The sequence below is a fragment of the Lichenostomus cassidix genome, chromosome 2 (assembly GCF_008360975.1).
Source record: "Lichenostomus cassidix isolate B80296 chromosome 2, HeHo_3.0, whole genome shotgun sequence".
Classification (NCBI taxonomy): domain Eukaryota; kingdom Metazoa; phylum Chordata; class Aves; order Passeriformes; family Meliphagidae; genus Lichenostomus; species Lichenostomus cassidix.
In genome coordinates, this window is record NC_139482.1 from 91,902,495 (window position 1) to 91,922,254 (window position 19,760).

General features: G+C 46.0%; 1 protein-coding gene and 1 long non-coding RNA gene across 2 annotated transcripts in view; one reads left to right on the forward strand and one right to left on the reverse strand.

The window, feature by feature from the left end:
- PARD6G (par-6 family cell polarity regulator gamma) overlaps positions 1–6,658 on the reverse strand; it is a 64,595-nt gene extending 57,937 nt beyond the window's left edge. The window contains exon 1 of the mRNA XM_085052390.1: positions 6,394–6,658. Coding sequence (XP_084908516.1) covers positions 6,394–6,465 — 72 coding nt within the window. The 5' untranslated portion in view covers positions 6,466–6,658. The remainder of the gene's footprint in view (positions 1–6,393) is intronic.
- A 6,301-nt stretch (positions 6,659–12,959) lies between these two features.
- On the forward strand, positions 12,960–19,191 carry LOC146441777 (uncharacterized). Its single transcript, XR_014849523.1, has 2 exons — positions 12,960–13,573; positions 16,783–19,191. It is a non-coding gene; the product is annotated as an uncharacterized LOC146441777 (long non-coding RNA).
- The last annotated feature ends 569 nt before the right edge of the window (positions 19,192–19,760 follow it).

Genomic DNA, 19,760 nt, shown 5'->3' on the forward strand with positions numbered 1-19,760 from the left:
AGACAGACCTGAGACTACATAAAACCTGAGCACCAGAGCATATCCTCCACCACACCATGCTCTGTGACACCAGGGAGCTCAAAGCTCATGTTCCAGCCTTCCCTGTATCTCCTACAGGCACTACTGCTCCCATGGTGCCACAGCACAGGTCAGAGAAGAGAGTCTCACTGTGCTGGTGCTTAGTGCAGCTGACATCTGAACAGAACTATCACAAGCTGACTTGTCTGTGCAACACCTTTCAGCTGAAAGCTTTGGCCTCCCGTCTGTGCAGGGCAGCAAGCATGCACAGGACCCGCTGCTGTGGCTCAGCTGAAAGCTGGGGTCACTTTCTCCCATGTTACCTAGCAGATAGACTTAAGGTTAGTAGGTATGACCACTTCAGAAAGCTATCCTACTATAAAAGACAAAGATTTGTAATGAGAGAGCAACCAGGAGTTTAGGAGGTGCTATTTAGCACATCAGAATAAGCACAATACCTGCTGTGGGAAGCCCAGCAAACTGGGAGGGAAAGGAACAGAGGCAACACTTCTTAAGAGATGAATGTTTACAGTGTCTTTCTTTTGACATGTTTTGCAACAATCCAGACCGTCTCAAGTTGCTATTACTGTGGCACGCTGTCTTCATTTGAGAGGGGGAAGCACTGCGGTTTTCTGAGTCCATGCCACATTTGGTTTGCATATAATCCAGTATGTTTTCAAGCTCAAAACCAGAAGTTAAATCAGCTGGTTACAGGGCTTTTTACTGCACTTATTTTAGTTTTACTCTAGGTATGACAAGTATGACCTTAACTTGGAAGAATCTAAAGTACTGCTTAAAAACTTAAAGCAGACTTAATGTCTGTTTGAACATTCTGTAGGCTTTAAAAAAGAGTGCTGCTTTTTGATCTATTTTGAAGTGTGCTACACATGGAAAACTTTTCCTAAAACTTCAGAAAGCTGTGCAGCTTCAGGGTTAGAGTGAAATCAAAGTACAAAAGGCTGGAAAACACCATTCATAGACCTCTCTCACTCAGTTAACACCAGACAGCGCAGAACCAGACCTTTAAAATCTCTTTACAGGGGGCTGTTAAAAGTAAGTTTGCTCTTACTGCTATTGCTACAGTTTCAACACTGCTTGATGTTATACTTTATAACTTTTAAATGCACAATGTGTATACATATACTACTATAGCTGAACACTCATGTGGCCAAACATCAGCAACTCTGGCAGGGCGGGGGGAAGATGCAAAAGGTTGAAACCAGCGATCTTTGTGTAACAGCACAGGCACACTTCTTCTAAGAAGGGAGACAACACGAGAGCAGGAGAGAGCGCCCAGAAGCTGTTTGGATGCTACATCTATGTGGCAGCTGGGCAGGCTTGCTAAAGCACTGACTGCTACATGTCTCAGACCAAAACAGAGTCTTTCAGCTGCTAGTGACTGTGTAGGAACACAGAGCACAGCTGATCCCAAATATGCTTTTTGTCTTTGAACACCATAACAGTATCACATCTACTCAGCACACATCAGAAAATGATTGAAAATTTATTACAAATCCATTTGCAGCACCCAGCTAAACACCAGCATTTAATGAGAGTCAAAGCAGAATAGGAGAAGAGAGTAAAAAAATATGGTTATAATTAACTGGTTCTATTTATCTTAATGGGTTTGTTTATAGCAGTAGGATGTTAGTCACATTATTGTTAATTTGTAAATCAGTTTGCAATGCAAGAAAACATGACACTATTAATAAGGCAGAAATGCAACAGTCAGCACGTGAGTCAGGTAGCTGTACTTTTACAGTCCTCAGCCACTATCAAAAGTTCCATTGTCCCGGAGGGTTCATCAACAACAAAGGGTTCTTCTGCAAATGACTTTTATCAGGGAATGAAAATTAATTCTAGTACATACAGTTTACAGGAATTCATATAGTAGAAGCAGAAAAAGAGTACTCTGCTGCTTTTAAGCCAGAAACCTGGAACTGACAGTTTCAAAGTGAAAAAAAATCCAGCACACATTTTCAGAAACAATTCAAAGTGTTATCATTTAAAGGCCCAAGGCAATCTTATACTCCTACTATTCCAAAATATCTAAGAGACTGGAAAAGAAATACACATTGGGGCTGATAGCTATCCTCTTGTTTGAAAAACTGTGTACGCAGTTCAAGGGAACGAAAAATAAAATCTCCTCTCACTCAGAGCAAGACAAAAGACTGGCTACATGGAGTTATAATTAAAGTCCCACCATTAAAGCAGAAATTCCTATTTTAAAAGCATTACTTCTTCTGTAGGCTTATACTCACGGGCAAAGAAGCCTGTAACCTCTCAGTAAAGCTAAAGACAAAATGAAAAATAGGTTAAGAACCCTGCCTGTGGCCACAAGATCCCAAACAAAACAAACAGAAAAAACCCCACACATTGCAGGCACTGGAGCTCTCAGTTAAAGGGAAAAAAAGGGAGAGAAAGGGTCATCTGGAAACCTTTTTCAGAGATTAGAGGCAGTTTCTTCAGAGGGGACAGATACTTCACTTGTCACCCAGCAGAGGAAAGGAGCCAGAGAGTACTAGACACATGAGAATACACAGTTGTTCTAAGCCAGCAATATAATGTGTTTTCAGATCCTGTCTAAAAGGGCTGAAACATTAATCCTGAGCTACAGAGACAACACCTAGATAAGAACTGAGCTTCTAATTTATTCTGTCATGAAAGATGGGAGAGAAGGGCTAAGGTGTAATTACAATTCAATTAATATTTTCCTATGACATGTGCCAACTTTTAAGTAGGTTTCTCTTTACCCTTCCTCTTTTCTATCTAGCAATAAGCTTTTAAGTGTTTTGATTTAAAGGCCAGCTCTCAGAGGATGAGACACAGGAAGGGACAGAGGAAGGGAGAAAGCAGGGAGACAGACAGAAGGGAACTTTACTTAATGCAGAAGACTGCAGTAATTTCCACCACTGTCGTGTCTGAAAACTGGTGTGCACATATTGGCAGAGGGTTTTCCCCTTCAGTATTTGCTGCAGCACAGAGATCCATGAAGCTTCTACAGCACCTTACAGTCACCCAGAGAAAAAGTGACCTGACGTACACCAAGAGGTTCAGCACTGTGCCACAAAGCTCATCCTTCTGCAATGACACACAGCCAGAGAACATATCACTGCCAGTGTTCCCACCACGTGGTCACAGACATTAAAAATCCATGGACACAAGAATCCAGAGCTAAAGCATGCTTTGGGCCACGTTCCCAGCAGGGGTGATGGGTCAGACTAGGTTCAGCAGAGGTACAGGCTGGTTCAGACCCGCTGAAATCCAATCATCCACAAAGCTCACAAGTCTACTGGACAAGAAAAGAGGAATATCGCCTGCAGTTTTTGGCCCTTTGGCACAAGAAGGATGTTGAAAACTGGAGTGATTAAAGACACCAAGATGCTCCCCCCTTCTCCTCCCCACCCCCCACCCTGATTTGTTTCCAACAACCCTCTGGCACACATCAGGAACCTTATAACTTGAGGATACTTGGGGATTTCCAGAGAAGTGTCTTACCCAGTATGGGACTTATCTCTGACAAGCTCTCCCCTTCCAATAATCAAGGGTACACACCATCTTTCAAGAACTTGTTTTTGGAGAAAATGAAAAACTCAGAAAATCCAGGAAAATCCTGGTCATATTTCACAGGAACCATTTCTGAATTGTGACTAATGCAAGACACCAGCTGGATGCTGGTTTATCCTTAAGGAAGGAACCACCTGGTTATCATAAGAGGCAGGGATATCAAAACCCCAGCATCTGCAAACTATCTCCCATCCAACTCCCCACAACCACATTTTCCAGAGCTCCTTCTGATCAAACTCAATCTTCAGAGGAGAAAAGCTATTTCACACCATTGTGTAAAAGCAGTACTCTCTCACACTCAGCTCCTCTGCTGAAAGGGATTCCACCTGCCCACGGACTGCCACTTCCCCAGCCTTTGAAAAGCCACCAAGAATCCCTTGATCCCCAGCCAGCAGCATGCCCCAGCGCAGAGGCTGAGCTGCACCCACCTCCGCTCACCTGGCAGCCTGCGCTCTCAGGCGATAGCTGCAAAATCATGAGTTCTCAGACTCAACTTTCAAGTTCTCAGGCAAGCCCAGGCAGGCCTCATACTTACAAAACACAGGCAACTAAGTGTCTAAAAGGCTGACTACATACGGCTACCAAAAGTAGCATTACTGAATCTTTTTGTTTCCCTCGCCTTAGATAGTCCACGCAAACAAAAAAAACCAAAAAAAAACCCCTCAATAATCTGTATTTGTAGATGATCACAGCACAACAACACAGTGATCCACAGGGACAAGGCTGTTGGCATCACAACCGACCCTACAAGATCATCATGTTTTATAAAGAGGTATAAGGTCTTTATACAGCACCTTGCCAGGTACCATTGGCCAGAGCTTTTCACTGGACTTCCTTCAGACCATTGAAAAGTAACTTTCTGAGTGGGAACCTATGAGCTTTACAGGCAAAATAAAACCATCTTGCAGTGTCAGCACCAGCAGCCTGCTACATCAACAGCATAGCTCCTACTGTGCCAAAGTCATGCTAACAGTAAAACCCAGCAGCACCAGGAAATCCAACAGCCCAGCTTCCACACTGCAGGTTCACAGATCATCACTGGCTGTAGGCCCTCAACAGGGTATTTTAAATTTAACCTGTACTTTAAGTTTTCTTCCAATGAAGTAGAATTCCCTATAGTAACTTCTGGGCCATCAGCAGTGACAACCCTGAGCCACAGAAGGCCTCCAGTAAATCCCTCCCACCCATACAAGTTTAATTTCCTTCCCTGCAAAACTCTGCAATCATTCATAGGCTTACAACCTCCTAATATCACTCTGTGTCTATAGAACCAGGTAGGATTCACTTACAGAATTTCTGCAGCTGTAAGGGAAGCCACGAGCTATTTACTGTAAGGTTGCTTTCTAATTGTTAATAGAACAAACTAAAGCTACGGCAATATTGAAGTAGAAGAGAGAGGATGAACTTAAAATTTCTTGTATTGGTCAAGGCTTTAGTTTAAAACTCATAAAATGTAAAGGGTATAATTCAGTAGACACAAGACAGGATTTGGAGCGTTTAGGAGCCACAAGGAATGTTGTGGGTGGGTTACATCTTAGAACCAGGACAAGCCGAACCAAAACTTTCCATCAATGGAAGCAGAATGGAACTTTCTAGGCCAGTTGAGCCCTTTCAAGTGGTAACAGGAGGTTAGGAAATAAGGGCCTGAACCTACATTTCAGGTCCCATGTTTAGAAATTATTGGAGGCTCCCTTGGACACAAGGTTCTTCTCCCACTGAGGCCATCTCTGCTCTGCATTGCTCAAGGCCATTTGACCTGAATGCAGATTTTAACAGCAGCAATGGACAAAAATGAGCATCACCAAGCACAGAGTCCCAAAGACATCACATTCAACACCACCTCAGCAGGTGATCAGGGACCCCAGGAAAGGCTAACGTTACCTGGACTCTTTTCAACTTATGCATTACCTGCACCCTGCCTGTTACGTGTGTATAAAACACAGGCTTCCAGGGAGATTTCTCCGTTTTGCATAAATACTACTTATTTTTGCTCTCAGACGCGGCAGGCGAGATTTGACGCGCTGGCTCAACCGAGAGAGACCAAAGCCTCTTGACGAGAGCTCAGCAAGACCGACGTCAGACACAGCCACCCGACAGCATCATTCCAGGCGGCCCCGCTGTTTCTGCGGCAGATCTGGGCTCCTTCCCCGGCCCCACCGGCGGGCACAAGCTGATGCCGGTGCCGGCATCCCGGCACAGCCGCCGCAGCACGGGGAAGCTTTCCGCAGCTCTCCCTCCGGCTCGGACCGCCAGCACCGGCGGGGGAACCCGGCCCTCCTCCCTGCCGGTGCTCCGCTCCTCTCCCCAGAACGCGTCGGAGCAGCCGTCCCGCCCACCGGGAGCCGGTCGGAGCGCCGGGGGCCGAAACGTCCCGGGGTAGGGCGGGAGCGGCACCGCCGCCGCGCCTCCCGGTGCCCCCGGGCCGAGCCCCAGCCCGCCCGCCAGGCGAGGCCAGCGGCGCTGCCCGAGCCGCCGCACCAAGTTACCGCCGGAGTCCCCGCGGCGAAACAAAAGATGGAGCAGGAGCGGCGCGCCGGGGCGGGCGGGGAAGGGTCGCGCCGCCGCCTCCGGCCGGGCAGGGCAGGGGAGGCTGGCCGGGAGCTGCGCCCGGGGCGGTGATCCCGCCTCCCCACGAGCCGCCGCCAGCCCGTCACCGCTCCGCGGGCTGCGCCTGGGACACGGCTCCGGCCGCACCGGGCGGGGAGGGACGGGAGACACGGGGGAAGGCGGCGGGGGATCTCCATTCATTTTCGGGAGCGCCGCCGGGCAGGGACGCTCCCGGCCGAGGCCGCGCCGCGGTCCGCTCACCTTACTCTTGACTTCCACCGCGCTGCACTCCAGATACCGCAGAGTCTGAGATTTGTTGAAACTCCGGTTCATCTTCCCGGCCCCGCTGCCTCCCCTTCCCGCGCCGCCTGCCTCCCGCCCGCCGCGGGCCGCGCGCCCCCGGGCCGCCCGCACGCGCCGCCCGCTCGCGCCGCGCTCCGCTCTGCTCCCGCGGACACTTTGTTCCCGGCGCGCGCGCGCCAACGGCAGCGGCGGCCGCAGGGATCCGCGCGGGGCTCGCGCTCCGGCTGGGCCGGCGGCGGGCGGGAGCCTGGGGCTGGGGACACGCCCCGGACACGCCCCGGACACGCCCCGGACACGCCCCGGACACGCCCCTCGGCTGCACCGGACACGCCCCGGACACGCCCCTCGGCGGCACCGGACACGCCCCGGACACGCCCCTCGGCGGCACCGGACACGCCCCTCGGCGGCACCGGACACGCCCCTCGGCGGCACCGGACACGCCCCGGACACGCCCCGGACACGCCCCGGACACGCCCCGGACACGCCCCGGACACGCCCCTCGGCTGCACCGGACACGCCCCTCGGCGGCCGCGGGGCTCCGGAGCTCCGGGAGGAGCGGCCGCGCAGCGGGAGCTGGTGCGGGGCTCGGCGTGCCGGGCGGCCGGAGGGCCGCGCTCCAGAGCCGCGCACGCAGCACAAAGCGCACCCGCACGGGGCTCGCCGGGTGCCCCAGCGCTCGGAGGCGCCCGCTGCGTGCCGCAAAGGAGACCCGCACCAACTTTTCCAGACAGCGCTGATTGTTCTTTAAAGAGGGTTGGGACGTGAAAAGTGCTGCGAGTCATTAATTTGAGACCGCAGATCACCGGCTTTGGGAGGAGAGTTTCCACCACGCCCTCCTTGAAATAAACCGGTGGACAGCCTACCTCTGCTAGCAGCTCTTACTAATTAGGTAGGTTATTAATTTGAGAATCTCGAAGGAACTTAACTTCTTTCTATCTCCTGCCAAGGATCTTTTTAATTTTAACAAACTTTTTCCCTTCAGTCAACTTCTTTTAGTCACTGAGAGCCTTTGAAAGTGGTATTTTTTCCTACACAATCCTGCCCAAAACATCAGTCGTGATGTACAGAAGCTCAGGACACGGCACAGACCTGTGCAACCAGTTTTCTGCTGCTTGACATCTCCTAGGATTGTCTGCCCGTCTAAGCAAGGAGCACAAAGTCCTAACAGACATTACAAGTCACCCATCTCTTCTCCAGACTCGTTGGGCAGGTGTCAGTGGCAGTGATGGCAATACCCACGAATTTAGGGGCAAAAAAAAGCACTGAGTTGATTTTTTATGTGATTCCAAGTAGGAGGATCAAAGCACATGCCCCAAATACAAACCAGCTCCAGCTTACTGGAAAATGGACCTGAAAGGAACATTTGCCACATGTTCTGGGCTTGCACTGTGTTTGGAAGGCTTGCTGTAAGTTTAACTGGAAAAACAAAGTCTAGAGAGCTGAGAAAGGAAATGTTTGTATGAACTTGATCTTTTCCTCTTTTCATCTTAGCATGAGCAATGCAGCAGCTTTGCTTTCCTGCTGTGATGGCCAAGGCCAAGCTGTGGAGATACAGCATCCCCAGGGTGCTCAGAGGCTGAACACCTCTTTTGGGATGTTGCAATGTAAAGATGGACCTTGAAATCCAACAGCTGCATCTGTATGATCTAGTGGTTCAACATCTGGAGCAACAAGGCTGGTTCACCATCATGAAGTTAATCAGTAGCTGAAGGACTGGTCTGGTCACGTCACCTCCAAAGGGGGAGATGCTGGTATTGCTCACATCACTGTGACCATCAGAGGGACTTTGGGTGGGATGGTATTCCAGCCTGCCTGTCCTCCCTTGGAAAGGGACCCTGCTGCCTGCATTACCTCCTTGGTCAGGGAACAGTCCTGGGACTTACACTTTACACATGTGGTGATGATGTTGAATTTAGAATCACAACCATGGAAAAGGAAGATCTGTATTAATTTTTTGTTTCAATTTCTTTGGGGTTTTTTAAGACGCTAAATTCTTAGTAGGTGGAATTCAGCAAGTAATTTTAGTCTTAATTTTAAATTTGGTACTTCTTGTGATGCTCATTTGAGAAGTGCAGATTAAACTCACTTGTCTTTTAAGCTTACTTCAGGGAGTGCAAATGTTTCATTACCATCTCTTTTATATTAATAAACTCTTGAAACTAATAATGCCTACCAAGCTGTGTGTAACCAGAATAAGAATTCAATGAAAATTAATTAAATATATATATATGTATTTTGGGTGAGATAAAAGCTGGTCAGCCCTAGTGAAGTCATAAAGAATGAAGATATGTGTTTCAAAGCATAAAATGGATTTATTTACTGGCAGAGCTAAAGGGATTTCCACTCTTTCTCTCCTGTCAGCAGCAGCAGCAGCCATTGCAAATCCTGTTCATATTTCCACCACACATGAATACATAATCCTCTTCTTCTCATCTACCCTGTCTTTGAAACTAGCAGGTATATTGGGGACAAAAATTACTTTATTTGAGGAGTGGAGCTAATGTTTTCTATTCCTTCTATAAGAATTTAGAAATGGTAGATTACTGCCTCTCCTTTTTTTCCCCATTAATGCACCTATAAGAAAAGCTGCTTTTGACTGTTCCATTCCTTCCCAACTTTTCAACCTTGCATTAAACACTTCTTATAGAAAACAAGGTGAATACACTAATATGAGGAAATATTGGTTTTATACCTCTAAAGAAGCTACTGCTAACAAAGGTGCCTTTCAAATTACTTCAACAAAATCTGATTTTTACTGGTTTATTCTCAATCTGAGTTAAATGTCCATCATTTTGTGGATTAATATAGACACCTTTAACCCACTCTGATCTGAGAAATGATCCATTTCTGGGTAGCTCATTGATTAGGCTAAATAGTGGGGAATAATGTGAAAAACTGTCTGTATTCTTTTATCAGGAGAAAAATAGAGTATTACATAAATATTTATAAATTATGTATGATTTATCAATATTATTTCTTAATAGCATTTAATAATTTATTAAAAGTGAATGCTTCTCAGTCGAGTTTCACTGAAACCCAAATCAGTCCATTCTTGCAAATTCTCTAAGACACACTTTTCTTTTCTGTCTTTGCAAATTAGGTGCAGTTTTAGTCCCTTTCCTCCAGAGCAGAGCTGGGGCACGACTGGGACAGCTTGAGAAAATCCCTTTTTCTCTTGCCTCTCCTCTTCATGCCCATGCTGTGCTGTAGTGTGCAGTGACTTTGGCTCCACACACCACCAGGAACCAAAGCACTGGGTGTTGCTCCCAGGCTGCCCCAGCTTGGGTTGCACGAGGTGCTGCAGCCTCTACCAGCTGTTTTCCTCCTCAGGCTCAGTCACAAAGATGGTTTTAATTTAACTGCTTTTGCTCAGCCACCTTTCAAGGCTTTTTTTTCTTTTTTTTTTCTCATCGCTTGCCAAGGGCACAGCATTCCTTTGACAATTTCTATAAATCTTCATCTGTTTTAGTAATCTGTGGTTACTTTATCCTGTTTCTGACCTGCAGAGCTTTTAAATCACTGTTTCTTCCCGGCTGCCCATGTCTCAGCCCTTCCTTGTGCAGCCTTGTTCCCAGATGCACCTGGAATATGGGGACACATTTGCTCTAACCCAGCCCCAACCTGTGTGCTTCACCTCACCAAATACTTTTATTTCTTGCCCTAAACTGGGCAGGGATGCCACAGTCCAGGGATCCTCACAGGCCATTTTAAAAATATTCAGATTTTCCTGTTTTCACTGCTTTTTATTTACCAGACCAACAAAAAGTGCTGCAACATGTGCCAGACTTGCATTCCTGCAATGCTGTTTTTCAGCGTGCAAGGGGCTTCTTTCTGACTTGCTGCATGCCTCATCAGTATTAACAAGTCATCTACATGCTATGAGAGGAAAAAATACCCCAGACTCACGTCCAAGGAGTTATTTTTCTAACTCCACACCCTGCATTGAATTTGCTGGAGTTACAAATAGCACGTTCTAAGGGCTTGGGGGAACTGCTGCAACGACAGACTGGTTTTGGTTTCTTTAAATGTAGACCAAAATGAAGGATAGCACGAAGAAGGGAAGAGGGGGGATGACAACTATTGTTTTGCTTGTAGCAAGCAATGTTCCTGCCACAGTGAAGATGGTTTCTGCTTCATCAACCTCAGAGTACAATGCCAAGGAACATCCATTGCCCTAGTGCAGGACATACCTAGAGGGGAACGAGAAGAATAATGCCACCAGCCACAGCAGTAATGGATGCTCCAGGACAAGAGAACAGCTGCTCCAATGGCTCTCCATTGTTCCATCCCTTGTGGTAGTGAAATGTCTTGTTTTTCTTTCCTTTTAAGAGCTTTTACCTTCAGGCCTACAAGAGAGGCATGTGCATTTAAGAGGAGAAAGAGCAGAGAGAGGGGGTTTTTCTCAAGGGCTGGGGAACTTGATGCTTCTTTTCTACCAAGGATGATGAAGCATTGAGGAAACAGACCTCTTGCGTGACTTTACTACAAAACACTTGGAGAGGAGAGACCAGAGCAGGAGTTGAGGGAATGGCACCTGCTGAGCTGCATGCAGAGCTCACAAGCAAGCATGAGGATGAGCATTTGCTGCTGCAGCTCCCAGTATTTCTCCAGAGAGATGTGCCAAGGAGAGTGGATGGAAGCCCCCAGGCTGTCTGCACACTCTCGCTTCAGCAGAGTACAGATTAGACCAACGTGCCCTTGTGTCAGCTGAAAATTTTCCCATTTGGCTTTACTGGTGGATATTATATGACCAGTTACACTTTGGCATGTATCAGTATGAAAATAACTCAGGAACCAGAGCTGCTGGGATACCACAATCCCAGCAGCCAAACTGAGCATCACAAGAGAGGGAGTAAGGTGGATTATGAGATCATTTCTCCTCTTTCCAAATTACACCTCAGTTGGGATTTAAAGCAACAGTACTTCACACGGATGCGAAAGGTGAGTTTGGTTGACAGAGATTAGTTTAGGATTGGGAGGAGAGAAGAGAGAGGACCATGCTCCTTATTCTGCATCCAAAGTGTGTTTTAATTATGTGACTTACCAGGATCTGACATTTCGATAAAACACAGAAATATTCAAACTATATTTGTTCTGTACATGAATCTGCTGAAATTAATGATCTTTAGCTCCCTTTCAATTGCTTTGATTCTTAGTTTTCTGTTCTTTACCAAAAACAGGAAAAAGCAGTAATGTTTCCCAGATGTCATTCATTGCAGCAGAAACAGATATCATCCTCTGTTAGTGTTCAGAAGTAGGTCCTTCTACTTCCACGTGGGTTAAAATCATGTTTACAATGTGCTGCTCTGCAGATAGTAGCTACTCATGATGTTAGAATGATTACTGCAAATACTTTTAAAATATTATTGATTTAAAGGCAATACAGCTGATCACAGGCCTAGGGTGTGCACGGGCCTGGTTCTCTTCTCCTTTTATTGCTGGTCCTACTTCTACAGGAAACAAGCATAATTGGAAGTTGGCAAGTGCAGCGTACATCTTCTAATTAGTCCAATGCTATCAAATAATTTATGCAGAAGGCATCATCTTAATCTTCCCAAGCACTTTTTCTGTGTGAAACTATGGGTATTGAAACATACTACGACACTGGAGTAATTTTTCTGCAGTAGTTACCAAATTTTCTAATGGAGTTAAGCTGACCAGATCTGGAAACAAATTAGTATTGTTAAATTTCAAAGTTAATGTCTTTAAGAGAAAGCTGCTGTCATGAAGATATAATCATGCCTTCCTCTGAAGTGCTTATCTAACTTGCTCAATGAACAGACAAACCTGCCTGTGGAACCTTTCTGCCACTCTTCTCAATCACAAACTGGCTTTAATCTCTTTTGGGCAACGATTTAACTCATATGAATGCCATTTAAGGTGTTTTTGTTTCCTGCCAGCTGATGTGTAGGCTATGGTAACAGGGTGAGAGAGCATGAATTTTGCCCAGACTGACTCAGTCCCTCACCAAGAGCACAGAGAGTTTTTAGCTTTGTATGGAATGCAATTAACTGCAAGGAGTGACCAGAATCTTCATGAGAATATTCTGATTTTATTGAGAACTTCCATTTGGGAAGTGACTAAATGTGACCTTAAATAAACAACCCAAATATTCCTGAATTGCAGCTTTAGGCAATTTGTAAGGCACTATGTCTAGCTAGTAAGTCAAGCCCTCTCAAAAGTGGTGGTTTGTGGTCTCACCTGCTAATAAAGGAAAATAATAAGAAACTGTCCTAGCCATGCAAGTCATACAACAAACAAATCTTGTCTGTTTGCTTACTGACTTGAATTCCTGAAAAATGTAACATGCTGCAGCTCAAAGCTTCTTAGTAAAAAAAAGATTAAAAATTGTCAGATGACTTTTTAAGTCTGCTATTTGCAAAATTTCTTTGGCAGATCTGCTAGACCAGTGGCAGCATTAAGATAAAGATAGATTCGAATATGTCATTCCTGATTAAAAATAATAATAATAAAAAAGGTTAGAGGGAAAGGTCACATATTCACATAGCAAACTCCATCTGATGTTTACTGCACATTGCTGTACCAGGCTGAAATCACCTGATCCTGTCAGAACTACTGAAGCAAATTCCTGTATGGAAAGGCACTGTGAAGCTCTAATTGGCTGGCTCTGGACATAATCTCTTCTTCACCCACCTGATCTGCAAAGAGATTTGCCAAGAAGCGGCTTACTGCATTGGAGATGTCCTTCAGCATGCCTTTGTGCCCTGCAAACACTGAAATCTAAATCATTTGTGCACAATCAATCCTTTCCAGAGCTTTCAGTGAGGGCAAACAGCCTCATGTGAGGCTTGAAGAAGTCCTTCAGAGCAGCTGTTTGGAAATGAATGAAGCATGAGACACATATTCTCTTCCCACAGGCTGAGGGCCAGATGTTCAGTGGGTGTAAAGCAACAGAGCCTCAGTGTGGCTTTTTTGGGGGGCCACAATGATTTATACCAGCCAAGAATCTGGCCTTTTGTGTTTCAACCAATTGACTTCCCCAACCTCTGCTGCTGAAGAGCATGATTTTGTGAGGTGAGAAAGGATGGGAAGTGCTCAGGATTGCTGGCTGAAAGTGCTGAAAAGAGAAATCTCTCAGAAGATTCCTGACACCACTTCTCCAGGCCAGATTGCTGAAGTAAGTGCAGGTTTTTAGTTGTGATGCATTCACATATTTTCTTTCCCATGTTTCTGCTGATAGCAATGTACGTAGATTCTTTATATCTGTTTACTCCCAAAGCAAGCTCACTTTTCCACCCACTTAAGACCAGGAAATGAGAATATTTCTAAGTAGAGGTGAAGTTCGTGTATTGTTTTTTCCTTCATAACTTGCATCTTCCTGAAACATGGTTGAGAATTACTCATGGGAGTACAGATTTCAGAATCAAATCTTTTGGTCATTTTGACAGTGTCATGGGAGAAAAAAACTTCCCAGAACCAAACAATTTTACTGCATTCCAGAATCATGTGCAAAACAGGGATCCCATCTGTTCGACAGCATTCCCACTAAGTGCAGTTCTGCCTGTATCTCACCAGCATAAGCAGCTCAACAAAGGAGCCTCAGTTTTCAATGATAATGTTTTCTTCAAAATACAAGACAGCAGTAGAAAGGGCTTCATAATAATTTGCACATTTGCCAAGATGTATTTTCTTAAATACTGTTTTGACGGCTAAGGTGACTACAGAGTAGTAGAGCACTAGAGCACTAACTCAAAAATCAAGCCTTCTCAGTGATCAATTTTGCCAATTCTTCTGAATCCACAATAAATGAATAAAAAATAAAAACCTATTAATCTTAGAACTGATGGATTAAAAATGGGCTAAAATAAACTTCTCTATTTTTCCCTTGACAGCTTGAAGAGTTTTGCATAAAAGGTGCTTGATTGTAGCAGTCTAGGTTTAGGCTAGTTTACTAGAGTGATTCTCCAATAAAGCAATTATGAATTTAAAAAGAGAGGATTTAATTTATGAGATTCCACTAACTGAGGACTGGTGCCAGGGATTTTTATCACCACCATGACTATCAGCAAGTTTTGCTTAGCCAGTGCAGTGAAGGACTTACAGAAACTCCAGGTTAGAGTTTCATAGTTGCTTAATTCTGCGTATCTCCATTTCTAAGTATCTACTTTGAGTTACCTTAAAGTCCTCTTACCAGTTGCTCCATCTGATTGAGATTCCCTTGAGAGCTCTGCTTGTGCTTTTCCTTAGCAAAACTGATCTGAGAAATAAAATGCTGTTTCAGTGCTTGCCTGTGGAAAATGATCATTTTTGGTCTGGGGAGTCAGCACTGCTGGTACACATGCTTTGCCTGTGGGCAAAGACTGATGCCCACCAAGTCCAGTTTGCCCCAGCCTCCCTTGTTTCCAGGCTAGAGGAGCCTGGAAATACTTATGCCCAGCTCATGGATAGTAGCAAGAGGGCTGGAAGGGAGTTGTCCTTCAAGAGAGGGGCTGAAGTTGTTTTCTCCTTTCCTGTAAAGGTTCAAAGGGGTGGCAGGATATCTATCAAGCCTTATTCAACCCTTTCCTGCCCAAAGTCCACCTGAGCGTGTCTGGTGCATCAGCATGGTTCTGCAGCAGAGCTGCCTCTTCCCTGTAGTCCTCCTATACACACAGCTCTGGGATGCACCATCAGAGGGTGTCAGCATCCTGATCTCCCAGGATGGTTCTCACAAGATGTAGGTATTACAGCCATCACCCTCTGCACAGATTTTCATACTGGCTGGGATTTATCACAATGCAGGCAGTTCAGCATGAGTGGATTGTAGGGTGATATGGAGATATGTCTGGCTTTCACTCCTTGGATGCATCTGTAGTTGCAGGTGTCATGAGGGTCACATGCTGGGCAATGACAGAGAGATACAACCCATGGACAATTAAGAGCCATACCTTGCCTGCCTAATGATTCATATGGATTTGGGTGTCTTCAGGAGAGTATCCATGGTGAGCACCCGGGTTTTTGAAAGGGGAGAGGCACTTCCAGGGCAGTGATATAGGGACAATAACAAACATTAAAATTCCTCATGATTTTCATCTTTTTAAGAAAACTTTTTTAGGATTTTGCAGGGGCACTGAATGTCATCTATTAATTCTTTTAGCAACAGGTCAAAACTTGTTCATGATCTGGCAGGTGGGAAATCACCCAGTGGCTTAAGGGAAGAGGCCAGAAGATGGCTTGGGCTTTAGGACTGAGTAGCAGGTGTAAGCTGGTCCCTCACCATCTTCATTTGTAAGTCAGAATGAAGAGAAATAGCTGTAACTCTGCATCACAGGCTTAGCAAGAGGCTTAATTAACTTGTGTTTATGACACCCTGCCGGAAAGGTGTTAAGATAATTAGAAACGTAACTCTTACATCTGTTCAGGACTATTCTGCTGGGGCCACAACCCATGATTAAGATTTCTAGCAGATGTCACAGTGCAAATGGGGATGACTTGTAAGTGGGAGTACAGTGGTGAGAAGCACAAACAGCTCTCCCCGCTCTGGGGACAGGAATGCTCATGCCATCACTGCTGTCCACACACCCTCATGTTGGGTGAGGTCCCTTCAAGGGGTCCAGCCCCACACCACGGTGCTGCTCAGCTCCATGTCCATGGGTAAAGGGAGACTATGCTGAAAAATGGTGTTTTAAGATAATCATGCAGCCTATGAAAAGCAGATTAATCCATTCCATGCCTTCTACCCTCACTGCAGGCAACTGCAGAGAGGGGTACTTGCTATTGGAAAGCCTGCTTTACTGACATGGTGAGCAGAGTGACATCATTTAAATTTTTTGGAACAATGGCCTTTTTCCCACAACTGCCTTGGCTTTTGTTCTCTTTGCACTGGCGCCATGAAGCTGGCTGGGATCTGACATGATTCCCCTGAGTGCCAGGAGAAAGCAGTCCCTGGACAGTGGGTGTTTGGGAGGAGTCATCATAACGTTGATAGACACCAGCTGATTTTTAGTCTACTGGGGGGAAGTGATGATATTTGGATTTAGCCTGCTCTGTATTTCTGACTTGAAAATTGTTAGAAAATATGCTTGTCTGCAGAGCAGGGATCCAGTCTGCTAGTAACTGTGGTGTTTGAGGTACTGAGACACATGGAAAGGAGGGAGATGAAGGTATCTATGCTAGGTAAGGGCTGGAAGCTCACTGATCTGGATCCAGACTGGAGGGCAGAAATAAAACAGAATCCTGTAAGTAACAACTTCCCTCATTACTCTCCTTCCTCTCCAGAAGGAGTCAGTCATCAAGGTCAATCTTGGTTCTCCTGCTCTTCCCCTATTGCTTCTTTTAAGTTCCCCTGCCTCCTTTGCTTCACTGCATTCCTCCTCCTTAGCTGGATGCTTGTTTCTTCTGTTGCAGCCTGGAGCTGTTTCCCACCGAGCCTGGGGTCCTTGCTGCTCACAGGACTGATGGGACTTTTACCCCACAGCAGGAGCTGTGAGTGGCTAACCAGGAAAGGTTATCTCCAGATCTAACCATTCAGATCTCAGAAAGTTTTTCAAACTAGGACTCCTCACATGTTTGGAAAATACTAGGTACATATCAATGGCAATGCCATCAGTCTGCAGCTCAGTGTACTCAGCAAAACACTGTGCAAATGTCATCTGCATGAATACAATCTTTCTTTCAATTCCTGCTAGTGTTAGTAATTTCCAAATGAAAGATCACACAATTTATTTATTTTAAATATGGGTAAGAGGTACCTTCCCTAGCTTCTTCCTTGGTAATGGTGGGGCTTTTTTGCCTGGGAGAAACAATACAAAATAATCCCAAACAACCCCCTTCAAACCACAAAAATCCCGAACTGAAATCAACTCCCAACAAGACTAAACTAGCCTGAGGTAGGCACCCAGGGAAGATTTCAGCTAGCTCACTTTTGGCAGTGCCCTGAGGAAGTAAAGGCAGGATCTCAAGCCAGGAAATGCCAAACAGCCTGAACCTGAGGCAGGCTGCTCATCTTGCCCGCTGAGCTGGCCTGGACACTTGGCACCCCATTCCAGGTGTGTTGGCTGTGTGTGGCAGGCAGCCTGTATTATGAATTCCTGCTGGCAAGCCTGCACCTGAAAAGCAGCTCCAGTGACTCTTTTTTTTTTTAATGCAAAGCAGTTTGAAGCATGTGAAGCAGTGAGGACTACGTGAGGCTGTTTGGGTAATAACTGCAGAGATTTGGTACCCGGTTTCTAAAACAGCAGTTTTGTGGGACTTCAATTCAGCATTAGTGGAAAAGAAAAATGGACTCTTGGTTTTATTAGGAGGGGAAGGGCAAAGCTTCAGCAATGTCATTACATAAATCCACAGTGAATATCTCTTATTTATCTGGTGTCTGGTCCCAGCTCCATCTCTCAAAGGTGACATAGCAGAATTTGAAAAGGTGCATAAAAGGCCAAGAAAACTGGCCAGAGGTGTGATACAGCTTCCCTAATACAGAGGATGAACTGAAGTTCCACAGTCTGGGAAAAAAGAGGACTGAGAGGAGAAACTGGAGATGTTATAAAATCATTAAGTGAATGAATCACAGAATGCTTCAGGTTGGAAGAGACATAAAAAATCATCAAGTTCCAACTTCCTGCCATGGGCAGGGACAGCCTTCACTAGACCAGGTTCTTCAGCGCTCCATCCAACCTAGTCTTGAACACTTCCAGGGATGGGGCATCCATAACTTCTCTGGACAACCTGTTCCAGTGCCTCACCACCCTCACAGTAAACGTTTTTTTTCCTAGTATCTAATCTAAACCTACTCTCAGTTTTTGCTGTCACTACATGCTCTTGTAAATAGCTCCTCTCCATCTTTCTTGTGGGCTCCCTTCAGGTTACTGGAATGACACATTTAGGTGACTCCTGAGCCTTCTCTTTTCCAGGCTGAATGTGTTGGTTTTACTTGGCCTGGTTTTTGGTAGTGGGTGGGAGGCCACAAAGATGGCTTCTTTGAGAAGCTGCTGGAATCTTCCACCATGTCCAGCCGAGCCAATCCCTGATGGCTCTGAAGATGGACATGCTGCTGGCCAAGCCTGGGCCAATGAGAGATGTCAGTTATGCCTCTGTGATAACATATTTAAAGAGAAATCAAAACAAAGAAGCACACAGTTTTTTCTAGCCAGAGAAGAGGAGGAAGTGAGAAGATGTGAGGGAAACAACATGGAGACACCAAGGTCAGTGGAGAAGGAGGGGCAGGAGGTGCTCCAGGCACTGGAGCCAAAATTCCCCTTCCAGCCGTGGTGAAGATCATGGTGGAGCAGCTGTGCCCCTGCATCTCATGGGATCCACAGGGGATGCAGAGATCCACCCACAGCCCATGGGGAGGTGACCACACTGGAGAGGGTGGACGCCTGGAGGAGGCTGTGTTCCAGTGGGAGACCCATGGAGAGAGGGGACCCTGCTGCCAGGCTGGAGCAGCCTGGCCTTGGAGGACTGCACCCCATGGACAAGGGACCCATGCTGCAGTAGTTTTGGGAGGACTGTCTGCCTGTGGGTAGACTAGTGCTGCAGCAGGTTCAGGCAGACTGCAGGCAGGATGGACCCACGCAGGAGAAGTTCATGGAGAGCTGGCTCTCTTGGGAGGGACCCCACAGTGAAGCAGGGCAAGGACTCCTCTCCCTGAGCAGTGGAAGATCTTAGTGATGAAGTGACCAAACCCCCCACACCCTATTCCCTGCACTGTTGGTGGGAAGGAGGGAGTGGATGGGGGAAGAATGGCATTTTAAGGGCTTGTTTTACTTCTCATTATCCTCTTCTGACTCTGTTAGAAATAAATTCACTTTGTAACTCTAAGCTGAGCCTGTTTTGCCCTTGGAATGTTTTCTCCCAGTCCTTATCTCGACTCATTACCCCTTAGTTTAAATTTTTTTCTCTCCTCTGCTCAGCTGTGTTAGGGGAGAGTGCCTGAGTGGCTGTCGTGGGTGCCTGGTGTTTGGCCAGTGTCTAAACCATGACACTGAACAAAACAAATTCTCTCAGCCTTTCCTCATAGGAGAGGTGCTCAATTTCTCCAATTGTCTTGGTGGCCCTGTACTGACTTCAAGAGGTTGATGTCCTTCCTGTGCTGAGGACAGGAAGGTGAATAAGGAGTAATTATTGGCACTTGGTCATAAGACAAAAGTCAGGAAGCTTCCGATGGAGGTTTAAAGCGAAGAAGAGAAAGTATTTTTCTCCCATAACACTTCATTAAATAGTGGGATGCCATAGAATGCTGTGAAGGCTAAAAGATTAAATTAGTTCTAAATCATTTAGACTTATGGAAGAAATGCTATCAGGGCTAATAAACACAGAGCTGCAGATATGTTCTTTGGGTCTAGAAACCTCTGTCTGCCAGCTGCTAGAAGCCAGAACATGACATCAGG